General features: G+C 42.2%; 2 protein-coding genes and 2 pseudogenes across 5 annotated transcripts in view; all 4 read left to right on the top strand.

The window, feature by feature from the left end:
* The window catches only part of LOC106548619 (uncharacterized), a 59,366-nt gene that overhangs the window by 1,377 nt on the left and 39,266 nt on the right, over positions 1–18,723 (top strand). Inside the window, 2 exon segments of the mRNA XM_087708752.1 lie at positions 106–205; positions 15,034–15,101. Coding sequence (XP_087564878.1) covers positions 106–205; positions 15,034–15,101 — 168 coding nt within the window.
* On the top strand, positions 203–5,888 carry LOC148047957 (uncharacterized; annotated as a pseudogene). The gene is made up of 3 exons (XR_015695869.1): positions 203–391; positions 2,021–2,150; positions 3,102–5,888. The product of XR_015695869.1 is annotated as an uncharacterized LOC148047957 (transcript).
* Positions 12,363–18,723, top strand: part of LOC106548772 (uncharacterized) — a 62,837-nt gene continuing 56,476 nt past the window's right edge. The window contains exon 1 of one of the 2 annotated variants that reach the window (XM_087708740.1): positions 12,363–13,146. The gene's annotated coding sequence lies outside the window, so the exon portion shown is untranslated. Of the gene's footprint in view, positions 13,156–18,723 lie in introns of both variants that reach the window. The other variant, XM_087708738.1, reaches the window with a different exon arrangement.
* On the top strand, positions 14,054–15,018 carry LOC148047956 (zinc finger protein 446-like; annotated as a pseudogene). Its single transcript, XR_015696099.1, has 2 exons — positions 14,054–14,542; positions 14,812–15,018. The product of XR_015696099.1 is annotated as a zinc finger protein 446-like (transcript).

Genomic DNA, 18,723 nt, shown 5'->3' with positions numbered 1-18,723 from the left:
TGATAGACTTCTGGGGCTTTGGAGGGTGTTCACAGAAGAAGAATCCACTTTTTGATGTGTATTGTCCATTTATTCTTCTTGTTGTTTCCTGACTACTTTTTCAAGTCCTTCATGGTGGAGATCAGAGATCCTGAGGGAAGGAGGCATCCTTCAAGTTCATCTCCAGAAATCTCTCAGGAGGTTCCAAATATGGACACGACCGGAGGTAATCTAAAGCTCTCCCATTCCCCAGAGGGATCTCAGCTGTTTCATCTTCTCTATGCCTTCTCTTCTATAGAACTCCCACGTTATGAATTATGCAGTATAAATTGTCTCCCTCGTAGGGAAGAATAGAAGGCAGTTAACCCTTTATGATGGTGGAACTGAAAGAATGGTTGAAGCTCCAGTTCAAGTAAGAGGAAATTAGTTTCTTAGATTTTTTTTAAAAAATAACTTTTATTTTTATTTCTCGTATTCACAAATATACATTCTCATAAGTACTGTTAATATTTATGTGTTATCTTTTAACATTTATTGCAATTCATTTAAAAGTTTAAAAATACAACATTTTCTTTCCACCCCATCTATCCATCTTATTTGACAACAACCCTACTTCTTCTTCCGTCTCCTTTTCCTTTCAAGCTCCTCTCTTCTCTACCTTCTTCTCTCCTCCTCTCCTTTCCCTTTTCTTCTTCTCCTCCCTCCTCCACTCCTCCTCTCCTATTCCCCTTCCTACCCTCTCTCCTACACTTACTACCCCTCCCTTACTTCTGCTCCTTTTCCCTTTCTTCTTTCCCTCTCCTTTCTCCTCTCTTCCTCTTTCTAATTTCTCTCTCTAATCTTTCGGGTGGCATGTGCCATCTATGAAACATTTTATACAAATTTTCTTTATATGCCTTTGCCATTGTTGGTTTACACTTCCTTTTCCATAGTTGTTGCCATTTTTCTAACTCTGTAGTGTAACCAAAGTTTTTTGCTCATGCTATCATTGTTTCTTTTACTTCTTCTCCCTCTAATTTAATTCTAAGTAAATAACTATATAGTTTCTAATCATTTTTTCATGTGTTCCCCTAAGTATCTTATCCAATTCTGTGCTTCCCAAGGAGAAAACATTTTGATATCTTGATTGTATTTGCATTTGTGTAAACAGCCTATATCAATCCCTTGTTTTTCTAGTTCTATTTTCTGTATTAGTTCTCCCCTTTCTGATAAAATATCTTTGTATCTAATAATGTTTCTCATATTACTAATATTTGGATGTGTCATTGTGGCTTCCATTGTTGAAAGCCACATTGGTATTTCCAAGTAGTGTTTTCCTTTCACTTTTTCCCATACTGTTGTTGTAATGTTATTTTTCATTCAGGAGTCAGACAGCCCACGGATAAAAACTGTTCGTCAGCCCGTTTGTGTGGCTCCCTATGCTTCCATACTTCCTACCTGATGGTAGGAGAGGAAAGAAGGGCTGACCAGGGTGTGAGTCGTCCCTGAGGATTTTCTTCGCTCTCCTAAAGCAGGGAGCCCTAGCGATGTCGGCTAGCCCACGATGTTTTCTGCTGTACTCACCAACCTCTATAAAGTCTCTATCCACGGCTGTCAAGCCAGGATACCACACCGTAATGCAATGAGTGAGGACGCTTTCTATTGTGGACTGGTAGAAAGAGGTCATCAGTTGTGGTTCCATTTTATTTTTTCACAAGACCTTAAGGAGTCTGGCTTCCCATTATGCACTTGGTTTGAGAGGGCAGGCTGATTGGCATATGAGTGGAGTAGGCTCCAAAATACTTGGGGTGTGTTTGTCTGTCTGGCCACTAGATGGGGCAAGAGAGCAACAACAGTATAAAGTTATATGTTGTGGCAGGGCACTACCCAAAACATTTCTTCAACCCAAACCTTTTCTATGTTTTCTCACATAAACCCTGTAATGCTACTTAGCTGATCCATTCATCTAAGTGCATAGCTTTGCTTTGGGAATTCATAAGTGATAGGACCTTTTTCTTAACAATTCCTCCTGGGCCTTCTGTGTACTCTCTTTCCCCATCAGGAGGGCCTTGTCTCCTTTGAGGAGGTGACTGTGTATTTCTCCGAGGAGGAGTGGTCTCAGCTGGATCCTGACCAAAAAGCTCTGCATTGGGAAGTCATGACGGAAAATTACAGGAACGTGGCCTCTCTTGGTAAGGGTATTTCCTACTCTGCAGTCAGAAACTTCAGGAAGACTTTTTGTAGTTGGATACCTCTGACTGTTTCTCATTTAAAAAATCTCAAATTGATGTCATCTCTGGAGAGGAAGCAGATAGAAATACATCGTATTCCTGCTCCTAGGAAGGAAATCGATCCATGGTGCTCTCTTTAGATGCATCCTGTGCCATTTCACATCCAATGTATTTTCTATTTCTATTTAAACATGTCAGTGGCATGTTTAACATTGATGTAATGTTAAACTCCATCGCAGATTTCAGCTCTTTTGGCCCAGATAATTCCATATCATAGAAGAACACTAGTTTCTCCCCTCCTTCAATCATGTGATTTTTTGGGGGGGAAAATGCAAGTGAAACATAGTTTATGTAAGAAGAAAAAGCGGAGGTTCTGACCCATTCTGGAGAACCAGTAGCGGAAATTTTGAGTAGTTTGGAGTACCAGTAAATACCCCCTCTGACTGGTTCCCCCTCACCTATTCTCTGCCTCCTGAGTCCCAGATGATCAGGAGGGAATGGGGAGTTTGCAGTAACCTTTCCCTGCCATGTCCACCAGGCCATGCCCCTCCAAGCCACACCCCAGAACTGTTAGTAGAAAAATTTGAATCTCACCACTGAATTAGTACCCTTCCAATAAATAGGTTTTCTCCTAATACATCTTCGGATGCTTCCTCTGATTTTTCATTAGGTCAGAGCTGATCCTTGTTGATATTTGAGTATCTATGGATAATTATAAAGAAAAAGAATGTTTGGTATTCTTAAATTTTTATGGTTCATTAATGTGAGAATTATCATTTACACCATTGTAAGCAATCAAACATGCTATGTCTTAGAGTCTGAAAAGTTTCAGAAGGCAATAATGATGACTTCCGACTGATTGGACGTTTTCTTTAACCTTGCTGTATTGTTTATTTCTCTTTGCCCTTGAAGGTGATAATGAGAAGGACCATGAAGAGTCCAGAGAATCATTCCAAAGGTTCAGGCATGGAGACGTAATTGAGAAGCCTTCAATTCAAACAGAATTCCAGGGGCAGGAGACAAACCCCTCAAGTAATTGGAATAAGGAAAGCTCATTTTCCATTGAAGCTCACATGCAGGAACTTCTTGAGGAAGGGGGCAAAATACAGAAGAAATGTATGGAGAAAGGTGTAAAACTATCCAAAGACACATTAGAGGTAAATGAACACTATCCAGCCACATCCAAAGAACGGGATTATATACTCAAAGACAATGGAAAAAATTACAATTGGTGTTTCCCATTTTCTCAGGAAAATGAGTCTCTTACATCACAAAAAAGTTTTCCCGTCTGGGAGAATCTGGAGAACGGCTTGGAGAATGGAAATAGCTTCTGTGAAATAAAGACTTTGACTGCTCAAGAAAGCAACCACAAGGCGAAACCACATAAATGCATGGAATGTGGAAAGAGCTTCAAGGTAAACTATTCTCTTACTCTTCATCGAAGGACCCACACAGGGGAGAAGCCATTTGAATGCTTTGAGTGTGGAAAGTCTTTTAGTCAGAGAAATCACCTGAAATCCCATCAAAGCATCCACACAGGTGAGAAGAAATACAAATGCATGGAGTGTGGAAAGAGCTTCACACAGTCCAGTGGCCTCATTAGTCATAAAAGGATCCACACAGGGGAGAAATCATTTAAGTGCATGGAGTGTGGAAAGGGCTTCACTACAAGCAGTGCCCTTATTCTCCACAAAAGGATCCACACAGGGGAGAAACCATACAAATGCATGGTGTGTGGAAAGAGCTTCAGCCAATCCAGTGGCCTCGTTATTCATAAAAGTATCCACACAGGGGCAAAGCCATATAAATGCATGGAGTGTGGAAAGAGCTTCAGGGTAAATCATTCTCTTACTCTCCATCAAATGACCCACACAGGAAAGAAGCCTTTCACATGCATTGTGTGTGGAAAGTCTTTTAGTCAGAGGAATCACCTTACTCTCCATCAAAACATCCACACAGGTGAAAAGCCATACAAATGCATGGAGTGTGGAAAGAGCTTCACCCAGCCCAGTGGCCTCATTAGTCATAAAAGGATCCACACAGAGGAGAAGCCATTTAAATGCATGGAATGTGGAAAGGACTTCAGTACAAGTAGTGCCCTTACTGTCCATAAGAGAATCCACACAGGGGAAAGGCCATTTAAATGCATTGTGTGTGGAAATTCTTTTAGCCAGAGCCATCATCTTACTCACCATCTGAGAATCCACATGGGAGAAATGATTTAAATGCATGGAGTGTTGAAAGAGCTTCAGAATAAGTAATAATCTTCACCAAGAAGGATCCACACAGGGGAGAAGCCATTCAAATGCATGGCGTGTGGAAAAAGCTTCAGCCACCCTAGTGGCTTCATTTTCCATAAACAGAACCACACGGGAGAAACCATTTAAATGCATGGAGTGCAGAAGGAGCTTCCAAATACACAGTCATCTTACTGACCATAAAAGGATCCATACAGGGGAGAAGCCATTTAAATGCATGGAGTGTGGAAAGTATTTTAGACAGAGCCATCATCTTACTTCCCATCAAAGGATCCACATAGGAGAAAAGACATTTAAATGCATGGAGTGTGGAAAGGGCTTCAATACAAGCAGTGCCCTTACTTTCCATAAGAGGATCAAACACAGGGGAAAGGCCATTGAAATGCATGGAATGTGGAAAGAGCTTCAGAGCAAGCAGTGATCTTACATTCCATCAACGGATCCACATAGGAGATAAACCATCTAAATGCACGGAGTGTGGAAAGGACTTCACTACAAGCAGTGCCCTTTTGATAAGAAGATCCACACAGGGGAAAAACAGGAGGAGGAGAAATGACCTAATTTCCCATACAGCGATACACTTGGGTGGGAACAATATGTAAATTCTATAAAGTTACATTTATGAATTTTCCTATTTACAGTGATTGAGCTTGCAAAGGAATTGTCTGTCCATGGGATATGAATTTACTAACAAAAATAAAAAAACAATGGATGGGTGTCATTTTAATTATGATCTGGATTATTGAAGGTGTTTACATTTAAGTATGATTTCTTTTCAAAAGTAAGATTCCTATTCTCCACTTGTTTCTTCTTCCCGTGTGATCACACTCAAAAGGATTTGAATTTCCTTTTTTTTCCTCATCTTACCCTTTCTGATTCATTAATAGACACCCAATTTATTAGAGTACTTTCCTCCATCCTCAGGAAAGTTGGAACAGTTCAGCCGAGAGATTGTAGGCCAGTGATGGCGAACCTTTTAGGCAAAACTATACACGTCTGCATGCCTTAACTGAAAGGTGTGTATATTTGCATGGAAACATGCCTTTGCGTGGACATGCACAAATGTGCATAGGCACGCATGTGTATCAGAGATCTGAAACTAGCTGGCTGGCGGGAGGTGGGGCATCCCAACGTCAGCTGCATGGCAAGAGGTAAGAAATGTGCCAATCACAAATCCGTGGGACCAAACTAAATAAGTTTGAGTTTAAAAAAATATTTCCGAAAACTACTTTTGATCTTCCTGACCACAAATGAGACGGGGAGCCATCTCTGTGATGTGAAGAATTCCAAAAGACTCAAAAGCTGCATTCCCAGCGTAGAACTGTGACCTGAGCCAGGTACTATGTATAGAGAAGCATGGAGCCTTATTTAGTGAAAGGCCTCATAATCTGAGGCAAATGTCACATGCACATCAATGCGTGAGAAAAGCTGAAAGGATGATGGATTCTTAAGGGCCTAGAATGATGATATGCCTCCACTCCCAAATGCATGTGCAAAATCTGTTTTCAAGCATTACGATGATACAGTTTCTTTTTCTTGCTGCGCCATTCTTCCAATTTTGCAGGCACTGCCACTATAGGATTTAAGGCTATTTTAATAAACTTCAAACACATTCATTTATTATCTTTCAAGTCAAAATGTTGTTTTTCCTCCAATAGCTAGTGATAGAACTCCCAAGAAGCACCTGTATAAACAACTTGTGGTCTTCCTACTATCACTCTCAGTAAACAAACTGAAAGAGTCTTGAGTCTCAAGTTATCAAAGAGAAAGAAGAAAAAACAATGTATCCAGCCTCTTAAGTGGCAGTGTATCTGCTTTTCCTCCTGTTGTTACAACCCTCTTTATAATCCTTATTATTATCTTCTTTATATTCCAAGTTTAAGAAAGAAAAAAAACCCTTAAATGAAGATCAAAAGCAATCCAATCAATCCAATCAAGTATTATAAAAAAAGAAGCAAAATTTTAATCCATAGGTGTAAGCAAAAGTGAAGAAGATATTAATCCATTCAGTTTAAAAAACAGCCTTTGCAAAAATTCCACCCATGAAAAAAAAATCGAAACAGGATAACACACTAAGTTTAATGTAGATTAATTTCACTGCTCACAGCCTTCTGTCTTCAATTTTAATGTAACTTAAATTTTTTGGGGGGGGGGGTAGTCTCTTTTTCTAATAATAAAATTTCCTCACCAATTCGACACCCTTTCTCTTTTTGCTTCCCGTACCAGAGCTGTCACAACTTCAGTAGCTTCAATAGCTGTGTTTCTGTCGCTGGAAATAAAGACTATTCTTGGCTCTTTCAGGGACTTGGCTGTGTCCCTGAGATCAGCAGGAGCTGCCCTTCTCAGTCACTGTCTCTGCGGGACAGTTTAGGTCCGAATGGAACGTCCAGCGGTAGAAATATCGACTTGATCTCAGAGCACCAAGATCGCACATCGTGCCATCGCAACGTGAGCCTCTCTATGTTTTCAAGCATTAGGGCAGTGGTGGGTTCTGGATCCCATTCCAACAGGTACGGTTGGAACAGGCCCGGCAGCGTTCTCATGGACTCGCGCATGTGTCCTCCAGCACGCACGTGTGGCTTACCACTTCCATGAGCCTCTGCAACACTCCAGCTGCTCAGCGGAGCGTCGCACAGGCACTGTATGTGCCGTGCATGTGCTCAGAAGTACCAAAGACTTAAAAGACTGGTAAGGAGCTCGGGCAGGCGTGTGGGCCCTCCGGAGCACTGTACCGGAACAGTATCTGGTGCTCCAGGCAGGCTATCTTGTGCCCATACTGGGGCATACCTCTTGCAACCCACCACTGCACTACGGCCATACTTTGCTCTTCTAAAGTCTGATGGAGATTAAGAAGTTGTCTAAATCTGATTTAAATAAAATTAAATATCAATGATATTGTTACTTTCTAGTCATGTATTATGCTCTTTTACTCTTTGTATTAAAAATATAGTAACATTCCAATATTTGGAAGTATTTGGGTGGGGGAATAGTCTGGATTTTAGAGGATCGTGTTGCTTGAATTTGCTTTTTCAGTGCTGATATTTGATGCCTCCTTGAATCTCTAGAGAGCCTTCAGAGTGGCTCTTTTGGAGGAAAGTGAGTTTTGATCCTCCATAGAAATTCACACAAAGATCACAAATGATTCCTACACAGTAAGGGGAATAAAAATGTGGGGTAGGCAGCATCACCACTCAGTGGTGTTGTAACTGGCTGATAAACCGTACTCAATGATTAGTCCTTAATGATACTACGTCTACATGGAGGGAACTAAGCAGTTTTCTTAAGTAGACTGTTTCTGGAATAGTTTGTTGATTTTTATTTTCGCTTGTTCTTATTTTACAATGCCTTGAGATAAAGACATGTGTTAAGGGCCATGGAGCAGTTATTGTTTATGTATAGGTTTCCTCAAAAACAAATTCATCAATTATCTTTTTAATCCTTGTAATTTAAAAAAAAAATCTGCTTGCACACCCAGTGAAGAAGAAAAAGCTCCATTATTAATGAAGTTTAATCACACAAGAATACATGGATGGCAGCATCTATATTGTATCTATGTGTACATCTAAATCTATATTGTAGACGTACATTATATCTACATCTATAGGGAGGACAGAAAACAGTGGGTTGCCTCAGGGTTCTCCCTGAGGCGCAGTTCTCTCCAAAATCTTTATTAGCAATGTAGATGGGGGAAATAGAAGGAAACTCATCAAATTTGGGGACTGTAGGTTTCAGAAATCCATCACAGCAGTGGTGTCCAAAATGTCTGTCTGCCTTACGCAGAGTTTATTTGGCTTTTATACAGTTTTAACAAGCAAAGCAAATCGGGGGTAGCAACAGGACCTTATTGGTACATTTTGCTTGTCAATATCTAAGTCCATCCCAGCCAGAGTAGAGGCTTCACATATCTCCTGGTACTACCTGATTCTAATAAACAGTTGAGGTCATTGGTCACTGAGATCATGGCCGTTTAATGCGCATGTCTGTAGGTAACCTTGCCTCTCTTCCCACATCTGGTTCTGCTAATTAGGTGAGCTCATAGGTATTCAAGGTGACCAGCTACTGAGATCATGGCATTTTACTGCACATGTTTTTATGTAACGTTTCCTCTATTCCTACATCTCACTCTTTTTTGTTTTGTTAGACAAGGCATCGTAAGAGGGGCTAGTAAAAGGATCATAATCGAAAAAGGAACATACTTGCAATTGTTTATACATGGCATATATACTTGACCCTGAAGCAATGCAGGAGAGAGTTTAGGACAAAAGCTGTGATACACATATTTTGCAAAGGGAGGGAAGACATTGAATAAAACAGCATCCACCAATCAAAATAGCACAAATGATAACTAAAAAACATATAACATTTCCCAATAAACCTGTGGCCAACCAAGCACAAAAGCTTTTCCACAAAATCTTAAAATATCAATTTTCAAATCAGAGGCCAAATTGTGTAAAATATTTAATTGGTGCTGGATGGTAATTTATCTAAAAGATTGAAACAACACATCAATTACTAAAATAGCTTAAAAAAGTAACATTAATTACTTTTACCAAATTACCCACAACAACATTAATATTGAAATTAGCGCAAGCAACAAGCGCCGGCACACCCACTATGAATATAGCCAATGCTACATATTCTACTTTATTAAGTAAAACTATCTCAGAGTCACAAATGCTGTTTAGCGTGACTCCACGTCGAAAACTACTTGAGTTAAGTTGCTGTTTGGAAAGCAAAACAGGAATTAACTAGCTAAGACAACATTGTGTTTCCCTAATATTAGCAGGAATATAATTAAAAGTTTCTTGACCATATGTAAAAACCATCCTTGCAAGAGCCAAACATAAGCAAAGTGAAAGGAAATCTCCTAAAAGCTGTGCAATTTAAAGCAGGTGAACTAATATGAAAACAGTGAGGTTTTTCACTTGACGATGTACCATTAACTACTTTTGTGCATGTTGTATTGTCAGGAACTGCTATTATCAGAGTATAAAAAGCAATTGCATCAGGGGGTGGATCATAAGCAATCTACTCAAACCAGTGAAGTTTTGAATTACTGCAGACAGGATACAAACAGGAACCAAGCATGTAGAAAGCAAATTTTCCATTTCATATGATTCAGATAAGCAAAAGACATCAGTTTGTGTGATATTAGCTAGCTGCACCCATAGATTTTTGCTTCAGTCTCTCTTCAATTGAGTTTTTGGGTGAGATGACAGCAGCCATCACTAAAGGGAAGCAATTAACAATCAAACATAAACAAATGATGACTAAGGAATTGGCAGTTAAAACCGCAAAAATGGCAGCGCATAAGTTCTCAGGCATTTGTTCCACGTGTCGTTATTGCAGTACTGCTTGTGCTTTGGTGGTCAGGGTTTTCACATCACTGGACAGCTGGTCCGACAAAATCATATTGGCCACTATGCTGTCTGTAGAGTTACCTTGGTCATCTCTGGAACTGGATTTGGGGACTGGTACCACGACATCCTTAGCTGGATGAACACTACGTGCTAGAATCCACAAAGACCTGTAGAAGCAAGCACAGCATATCCTCATCCCCCTAGGGGAAGCAAACAAACTTTTTTAACCTGTTGTGTTACCAAATTGAGGTACGCCAAATTGTTGGGTACCCAAGAATCTCTCCTTTTTTATTCATTTGTGAAGACAGTCCTTAAAGGACAAATTAGCACGTTCCACAATGGCTTGACCTGTGGAATTGTAAGGAAGCCCATGAATTAGAACAACGTTCCAAGTTGTACAAAATTTCAAGAAGGCCAATGAAAAATAGGCCGGGCCATTATCAGTTTTTAAAGAGAAAAATTGACCCAAAATAGTAAGAGCTGAAAAAAGATGAAAAATAGCGGTTTCTTCTTCTTCATTAGCTGTTAAGATGTGGCCCACAGCACTCCTGAATAGGTAAAAATAGGTAAATGAATATACTTCCAGGGAGCCAGAGAGGGAACATGGGTGACATCCACCATAGTTGATTAGAGGCCAAACCACGGGAATTAACTTCTGTGTCCCCAAAGGGGGATGCCCCAGAACACTGGGGACAAGATGAAACAATCTGCTTGGCCTGGTCGAGTGGAGTATGGCAAGCTTATGTCAGCCTCCTGGCATTCTGATGTAAAAAAGAGTGATTAAAAATAGATCTGAAAAGAAAGTAGAAAAAACATGAACAGCTGCATCTGAGTTGCATACCTGCTGCTTTAAGAAAAAGGTCCTGGAAGAAACAAATAACTAAGTATGTGAGAAACAAAATATAAATGCTTTCAGTCTTATAATGATTGCTGCAAAGTTAAAAAAAACAAAGCCATAAGGTTAAAAATAAATCCTGGGTGTGATGTAAGCACCTAGAAAATTAAAAATAAGTTGACACACATAATGAAAGTCAAAAATTTAGTTAAAAAGCTGTTGAGAAAAGATTTAGAAAGCCAAAATAGCAATAAACAAGTGTTGCAGGAACAGCTTCTATGAAAGGAAGACTTTGACTGCTCAGGAAAGAAACCACAATCTGCTCTCCATCCCGAGAAGCCACGAGCCTCTCGCCTGCTTTTGCCATTCCGCGTCCTTCGCAGGCAACTCAGTGTCGGGAAGAGCTCCAGCCCTTTTCTCGCGCTCATCACTTGCGCATGTGCAAGCGAAATACCCTCCTGGACCAGGATCAAGGCGGAGGAGGCAACGACTCTCCTCCCGCTGTCGCCACTGCGCAATGAGGGGAGTAACTGGGGACGCAGGGGAGCCACGCTGCGCAGGAGACTCCTCAGCGCCAGATTCAAGTCAGCGTGAGCCGCGGTCCCCTTCGGGTTGGCTCAGGAAGGAGGGGAATGGGGACCACCAGCAGCAGCAGCTGGTTGGGTGCAGGGAGGGAAGAGCTCCTGTTCTCCTGCGCTGGACAGGGCTGTCCTTGCACAGGGCTCTGGAGCTCTTCCCTCTCTGCATCCAGAGACGGCTGCTCCGGCTCTTCCCTGAGCCAACACGAAGGGGACCGACCGGAGTCTGGCGCTGAGGAGTCTCCTGCTCAGCGCAGCCAGCTACTCACTTCTCAGCGGCGGCAGCGGAAGGAGTCGCTGTCCCCGCCGCCCTGATCCCGGCCCAGGAGGGTATTTTGCTTGCAGGCGCAAGAAAGAGATGAAAGAGAAAAGGAGAATGAGGGAGAGATAGAGAGAGAAATGAAAGAGAGCTGGAAGGAGAGAATGGGAGAGAGGGAAAATAGAGGGAAACAAATTAGAGGGAGAAGGGGGAGAGGGAGAAAGAAATGAAAGAGAGCTGAAGGGAGAGAATGGGAGAGGGAAAAGAGAGGGAAACAAATCAGGGGGAAAGAAAGGAAGAGGAAAGAAAGAAGGAAAGAAAGAAAAAAAGAAAGAAAGAAACTTTCTCAGACCTATGATGAAAGCAATGGCAAGCTAGATCTCTTGCCAAGAAAACTGCAGTTTGCCAGAAGGCACAAATTGGAAGCAAGTCTGATATTTTTTAAAGAAAATAACAGATGGCCAAAAAATGCATCTGAAAATAAGATTATTTGTAATTTTGGATAACGTATTATATTATCAAACTCAAAAGAAAAAGATTGTGCTGTTAGTACAATCTTGTCAGCTTCTATCAACTTAAGAGTTCACTATGAAAAGATTATAAATTTCCTACAATTAATAACTTTATTTTGGATTTGCCATCATATTCCATGAGAAAGAAAGAAAAAGAAAGGGAAAGGGAAGGAAAGAAAGATAGAAAGGAAGAAGAGAAAGGGTGAGAAAAAAATAGAGAAAAACAGAAATGAGAGGGAGGGGGAGAGAAGAGAGAGACCCTATTCCCACAGAAAACACCGAGCCATGAAATCTCAGTGAACTGAAACAGCAATTCATAGACAATCAAACCAGGGGGGTTAGCTGTTTCCCAGGTGTGGGGAATGAGAGAAAAAAAGAAAAAGGGAAAGTGAGGCATTTTCAGCCCTGAATCCCCAGAAGGAAAAAGGCATTTGAGCAAAAGGATTTTTGCTTCTTAAGAAACTTCACTTTTTCTTCTGAATCTCAAATTTGAGGCTTTGAAGGTCAGGCAAGAGGGGAGCTTCTGTTCCTTCTGGGGGAGCCCCTGAATTTGGGGAGGAGACCCCACCCCCCAATAATCCCCCATTGCTCAATCGGGGCCTGGAGGGGGAGGGGAACTGAGGGAGGATATTAGGGGCTCTGAGTTGCTTCTCTGGAACTGGCTCCCCTTTGTGAAAGGGGCTGGAAACCCTCCCTTTGAAGGGATCCATGGACCATATAGACCAAATTTTTAATCAAGAAACACCCCCACCCACCCACCAGCCAGTCAATGGTGTCTTTCTTTACCAATGTTAAAATCTGGTCACTTTAGGTGTAACTCTGTCAGAAGCAATTGGATAAAGAAGGGTTATGGATCGGGGTGGGGGGGAAACAACCTCCTCCTTTCTGGGCCCTGATGGAAAAGGCACCGTTTCCACCCTTTACATAAGGACCTTCCATGCACACAGGAATCCGACAGGTGTGTCCCACTAAAACGAGAACAGGACGCCGTGCGATTCCCCATTCGGCCACCGGAGGGCGGACGCCAGAGGTGATTTACCATAGGAGAATGGGAGGGAAGTGACGTCACTGGATCTGACGTCTCTATTTAACCCTTTGAGCTTCGCAGGAGGTTTGAATGGGTGCCGGAAAGTCTTGAAGGGAGGAGAACTACAGGTGGGCAGAGTAAGTGGCGGTTTGAGTGTGTGAGTCTCCGCGTGCAAAAGGGGAGGGGGGAACAGGGGGTTCCTGGTGCTAGAGAAGGAAGGGAAAGAAGCCAAGTCCCCATGCAGGTTCCGTCTTCTGAGTCCTGGGGGTGGGAGAGCCCGGGATCCCATGTTCCCCTGCCGCCCCTTTCCACGCAAATGGCAGGCAGAGGGAACGGTGCTCAGGACGAGCCGCGTTGCCCCAGGAACAAATCCCCAGAGAGGAGGGAGGGTCCCGGGGGAATCCTCCGCCCCTCCATAGCCTGGAGGAACCTCCGAGGTCGGAGATGGGGAGAGCTTGGAGGGCAAATCTGGAGCAGGGAATAAGATGGTTGCAAGGGAGGAACTGCAGGAGATTGTGCCCGCCTTTTGCTTATGTGCTGCAGGAGACTAAAATAGGGTTGGATCCCGGGAGCTCAAAAGAAAATATCAAAAACAGGTCACTTTTTTGAATTTCATTTTTTTAAAAGTGAACTTTGATGAAATGTTCACCTATTAGAGTTTGGTGTGTTGGGTAAAACCTTTGTAGGTAAATGCAGATCTAGGTTTTTATAAAGCAAGCCCTACTTTGTGAGAAAAAAAGAAATTAAAATAATGATCGAAAATGCATTTATTTATTTACACACATTCTTGCACAAGGGCTAAGTGCTCAACGTGTACAATCCTGTACTAGCTCGGAAAAATATATCTTTCTATTGATTGTTCTTCAGGGGTAAAATCCACAATTTTGTGTTTAATCTCATATACAGAAATTGGAAACCATATGCCTCTGGGAGACAAAAAAAATTGGGCACCATTTATACTGACTCATTTGGAGGCAAACAAATGGACCACGAAGGCTGAAAGACTTGCCTGACTATTGTTACATGAATGGTACTATGAAAACAAAGGTGTTTGGAGATCCATAAGATTCCCTAGACCCATTTAGCATTGCACAAGACAGAGAAAGAATGAAAAGCCAATCTTTAGGAAGTGAGGGAATTGGAAAAGACCCTCCTGGTGTTCAGCCTGGGAGCGATGGGGAGATCTGGGCAAGAACTGGGCAGAAGATACTGGAGGAGGCAACCAGCCTTTCAGAAGTTCAGCCCTGGAAGTTCAGGAGCTTCCAATACAAAGAGAATGAAGGTCCCCGAGGACTATGCAGCCGACTCCATTCCTTTTGTAGTCAATGGTTGAGACCAGAAAAGCATACAAAAGCACAGATGCTGGACCTGGTTGTTTTGGAACAGTTTTTGATGCTTCTGCCCTTGAACATTGAGAGCTGGGTACGAGAGTGTGGAGCAGAGACCAGCTCCCAGGCGGTGGCCCTGGTGGAAGGTTATCTCCTGAGCCAGGTGCTGGAGCAGAAGGAGAGGATTGACTGGCAGGTGAGAGACCTTCTAATCTAATGCACTAAATCTAACAGTGGGTTTGAATTCTTAATTCACGCCTACCAGAGTTTTTTGGCATTCATTATACATGGAGATACTTTTAATTCTTGTAGGACCTTGTTCCTTTATTTGTGATAGTCGTTCCTTTCCTAATTTCCAACCTCACTGATAGACTTCTGGGGCTTTGGTGGGGTTTTCACAGAAGAAGAATCCACTTTTTGATGTGAATTGTCCATTTATTCTTGTTTCCTGCCTACTTTTTCAAGTCCTTCATGGTGGAGATCAGAGATCCTGAGGGAAGGAGGCATCCTTCAAGTTCATCTCCAGAAATCTCTCAGGGGGTTCCAAATACGGACACGACCGGAGGTAATCTAAAGCTCTCCCATTCCCCAGAGAGATCTCAGCTGTTTCATCTTCTCTATGCCTTCTCTTCTATATAGAACTCCAACGTTATGAATTATGCAGTATAAATTCTGTCTCCCTCGTAGGGAAGAATAGAAGGAAGTTGAGCCTTCCTGATGGTGGAACTCAAAGAATGGTTGAAACTCCACTTCAAGTAAGAGGAAATTTATTTCTTAGTTATATTTTTTTAAAAAAGTTTTAATTTTATTTCTCATATTCACAAATATACATTCTCATAAGTACTGTTAATGTTTATGTGTTATCTTTTAACGTTTATCACAATTCATTTAAAAGTTTAAAAATACAATCAGGGCCGCTTTCCTTCCACCCCATCTATCCATCTTATTTTACAACAACCTTACTTCTTCTTCCGTCTCCTTTCCTCCCAACCTCCCTTCTTCTCTACCTCCTTCCTCCTCTCCTTTCTCTTTTCTTCTTCCCCTCCCTCCCCCACTCCTCCTCTCTTATTCCCCTTCCTACCCTCTCTCCTACTCTCACGACCCCGCCTTTACTTCCTCTCCTTTTCCCTTTCTTCTTTACCTCTCCTTTGTCCACAATTGGTGGAGACAGCAATCACGTAGGGTTAGCTCCATCCGGTAAGCAATAGGGCTGAGTCTACAGATTAAAAGCCATCCTCCTTGCTGCTCTTCCCCAGCTTTAGACTCAACGAGTTCTTGGCTGGATGTGTAGGTGACTTCTCTCTCTTCAAAGTTTGTTTTTTTCTCATTCGACTTTTTAAATTAACTCTAAAATTACCCTCTGCCATCCTTAACAACTTCCAGGCAGAGGGGAGAGATTAAAATAGTCTGGGGGGGGGGGGTTGGGGGGGGTGAAGCAACCCCTGCTATTACCCCTGATGTAGCTGCCATTATCTCTTTAGCAATTGAAAAGGGTATAGCTGAAGGCCTCTAACGTAAGGGATCCTATGGCCACAGCTCTAAATCTAAATCAGAGGGGCCTATATCCAAGAGTAAAAAGAAACACTCTTCTGGTAAGGATACTGCTGATCCTTCGGCTTCTTGGTCTTCCAGAGCAGGAGATGAGGATGAGCAACCTCCCAGAGATTCTGATCTCTCTGAGGATGAGGATCTAGGGCCCAGCTGACCAGCCTTTGTGGGGTTGTTCAAACCTACGCTTTTCCGATCCTTGCTGTTTAAGGCAAAGAAGATTGCTGGCTTTAAGCCTAACTCGGATCCTAAGCCTGCGGCCTCAGAAACTGGGGATTCTGAGGATCCTCTTTTCCTAGAACGCACGGTTGAGAAGGAGGTGGTTCCTTCGCCTAGAATTTTTATGAACGTGGTGCAGAGGCAATGGGCCTCTCCTGGCACTGGTCCTCTTCCTAATTCTCTTGATAAGCCCCTGTATAATGTAGGGCCTGCCTTAGTTAAGGCTCTCGACCTTTCGGCCATTGACCTGCCTGTGGTAGCTCTGCCTTCTCCTAATGCAGCTGCCAGTGCTCCTGAGGATTTGCTTAAGCCCGAGGACAAGCGTTTAGAACAAACGCTTTTCAAAGGTCACCAGACCTCTGCCTGAGCTATTAGGGCTTCCACTTTTCCTCATTTTTTAGCAGATCTGCTCTTCTTTGGCTAAAGCAACTTCAGAGCAGGATTCCAAATAAAGACACCAGGGCCCACAGGGATTTAAAGAAACTAAGACACTCGCATCCTTCATCTGGGAGTTCTAATAGATACTGTGCAGGGCAAAGTGTTCTGTTCAGCAGATCGACGGAACAGCCTGCAGGAGCTGACCAAGACAATCCGATGATATCGCAGAGCCCAACTTTTCCAGATGTCTCGCCTCTTGGGGGAAATGGTGTCCTGCTTCTCCATCATGCCATGGGCGCGGCTCCACAGCCGTTGCCTGCAGTGGTATCTGTTACCATGCCAGAAGAGGAACATCAGCTGCTCACTGCAACAGGTTTGCACTCCTGCACACATGAAAAAGTCCCTGGGGTGGTGGCTTTCCCCGGTATTGACTCAAGGGACTCTCTTTCAAGAGCCAGTTTATCTGAAGGAGGACCAACGTCGTGACGAGACGGACATGCGGTCTCGATGCTCCCAGACCGCAGCCGATACTTTTGCCGATGGGTGGTCCAATCAGACCTAAACCATCCCGAAGTGACGGTGACCAGGAAGAATACTTCTTGCTGACCTCAGGGACATCGCAAAGTCCCTGATCGATCTAAGAGAAGTTCCACAAACAGGTGACAAAAAATCCAGCCAAGGCTGACAAAATCAGGGCGGCTCCAAAACAGAAGGATACGGAAAGTGTTTCTAGCTGATGAGGAACTTTTACTGTTTAAAAAAAAGACTGCCTATAAAAAACTTAAAATTAATTTAAATTGGAGAGCAGAGGAATCAAGCGGCAGAAGTAAATTTGGAATAGTTTTGGACAGTGGTTATCTTACTTTTAAAATGCTATATTCATGGATGGAATTTATGCAAGACTTTTGAAATGGATGGATTAAGTTTTCTTCACCTATTTTTTCTTTTATTGTTCTCTATAACCTATGGACTAAAGTTTTCCTCTTTCATTGCTGTGGGTGTTCTTCTAACCCATTTAAGGATTGGACTCTTTTTTTCTAACTTAAAATACAAAAAAGATACAAAAGAAATAAGGAAATTTGCAATGGTAATACTGCTGCTCGGAGGCTGAAGGGTTTGTGTTTTGGAGTTTGTGTATTGGAAATGGAACACTTTTTTTCTTCGCTGATTGTTTTGGCTTGGCACTGCAAGGTCTTACTGCTTGGTTATAGAAAGTGATAAGAAGGGAAGCATACAGATGTCCCTTTGAAGTATATCTCTAACCAGAGAAAAGTGAAAACAAACGTTTTTGTGAATCTATGTTTAATTTTATTAACCTTCCAAGCTAGAGTAGCTGTATTTGTTAGCTGGAGAGAATGACACAATTCCAAAAGCAAACAGAAATCTTGAGCTTGCAAAAGATATTTTCAGAAATACAGAAATTATCAAATACATACAGTGGGGCAAAAAGTATTTAGTCAGCCACCAATTGTGCAAGTTCTCCCACTTAAAAAGATGAGAGAGGCCTGTAATTGACATCATAGGTAGGCCTCAACTATGAGAGGCAAAATGAGAAAACAATTCCAGACAATCACATTCCCTAGATGTTCACAGGATTTACATATTTATATCAAATGTTCAGCTATATTCAGGCATTCTGAAGCCTTGCTAGTCTCTTTTCAGCCAGCTTCCCTGGGTTCTAAAGTCTCCTTTTCCACCATAGGTTGCTGGCTCCTATTTCCTTTATCCGTCATTACAAGATAGACCGGTTTACTTCGGCTGAAGCGGCCTTTGGAAGGAGGTTTTACAGCAAGTCCATTCCTTAGACTCCACTTCCACGGAGACCTGATCCCTCCCTTAATTAGGGACTAGTTTGGGTATTTCCCTACGTGACTGCTGTCTCCACCAATTGTGGAGAATGGGTGTTGGCACTTACCTGATACGCTCATTCTCACCGCAGATGGAGACAGCAGTCACTCCCACCCAAATCCGGTCTGGTTTCAGCCTTGATGGGTTTAGGTCTGCCCTGTTTTTCTGTTGTTTGGTTTTCCTTTTTTCTACTTCTCCATATCACCTACACGTCAGTCTACAGTTGTCTTCGCCTAAAGCTGGGGAAGAGCAGCAAGGAGGATGGCTTTTTTTTTTTTTTTTTTTTTTTTTGAGAACTTTTTTATTTTTCTTTAAAAAAAAAACACAAATATGTCATCATTTGTCAGTCATTAAGACATTGAAGTACAATTTTTTTTTGTTGTG

The sequence above is a fragment of the Thamnophis sirtalis genome, unplaced genomic scaffold (genome assembly GCF_051295495.1).
Source record: "Thamnophis sirtalis isolate CommonGarterSnake01/CBP01778 unplaced genomic scaffold, rThaSir2_p1.2 scaffold_3, whole genome shotgun sequence".
Classification (NCBI taxonomy): domain Eukaryota; kingdom Metazoa; phylum Chordata; class Lepidosauria; order Squamata; family Natricidae; genus Thamnophis; species Thamnophis sirtalis.
This window is presented reverse-complemented; position numbering and strand designations above follow the sequence as displayed.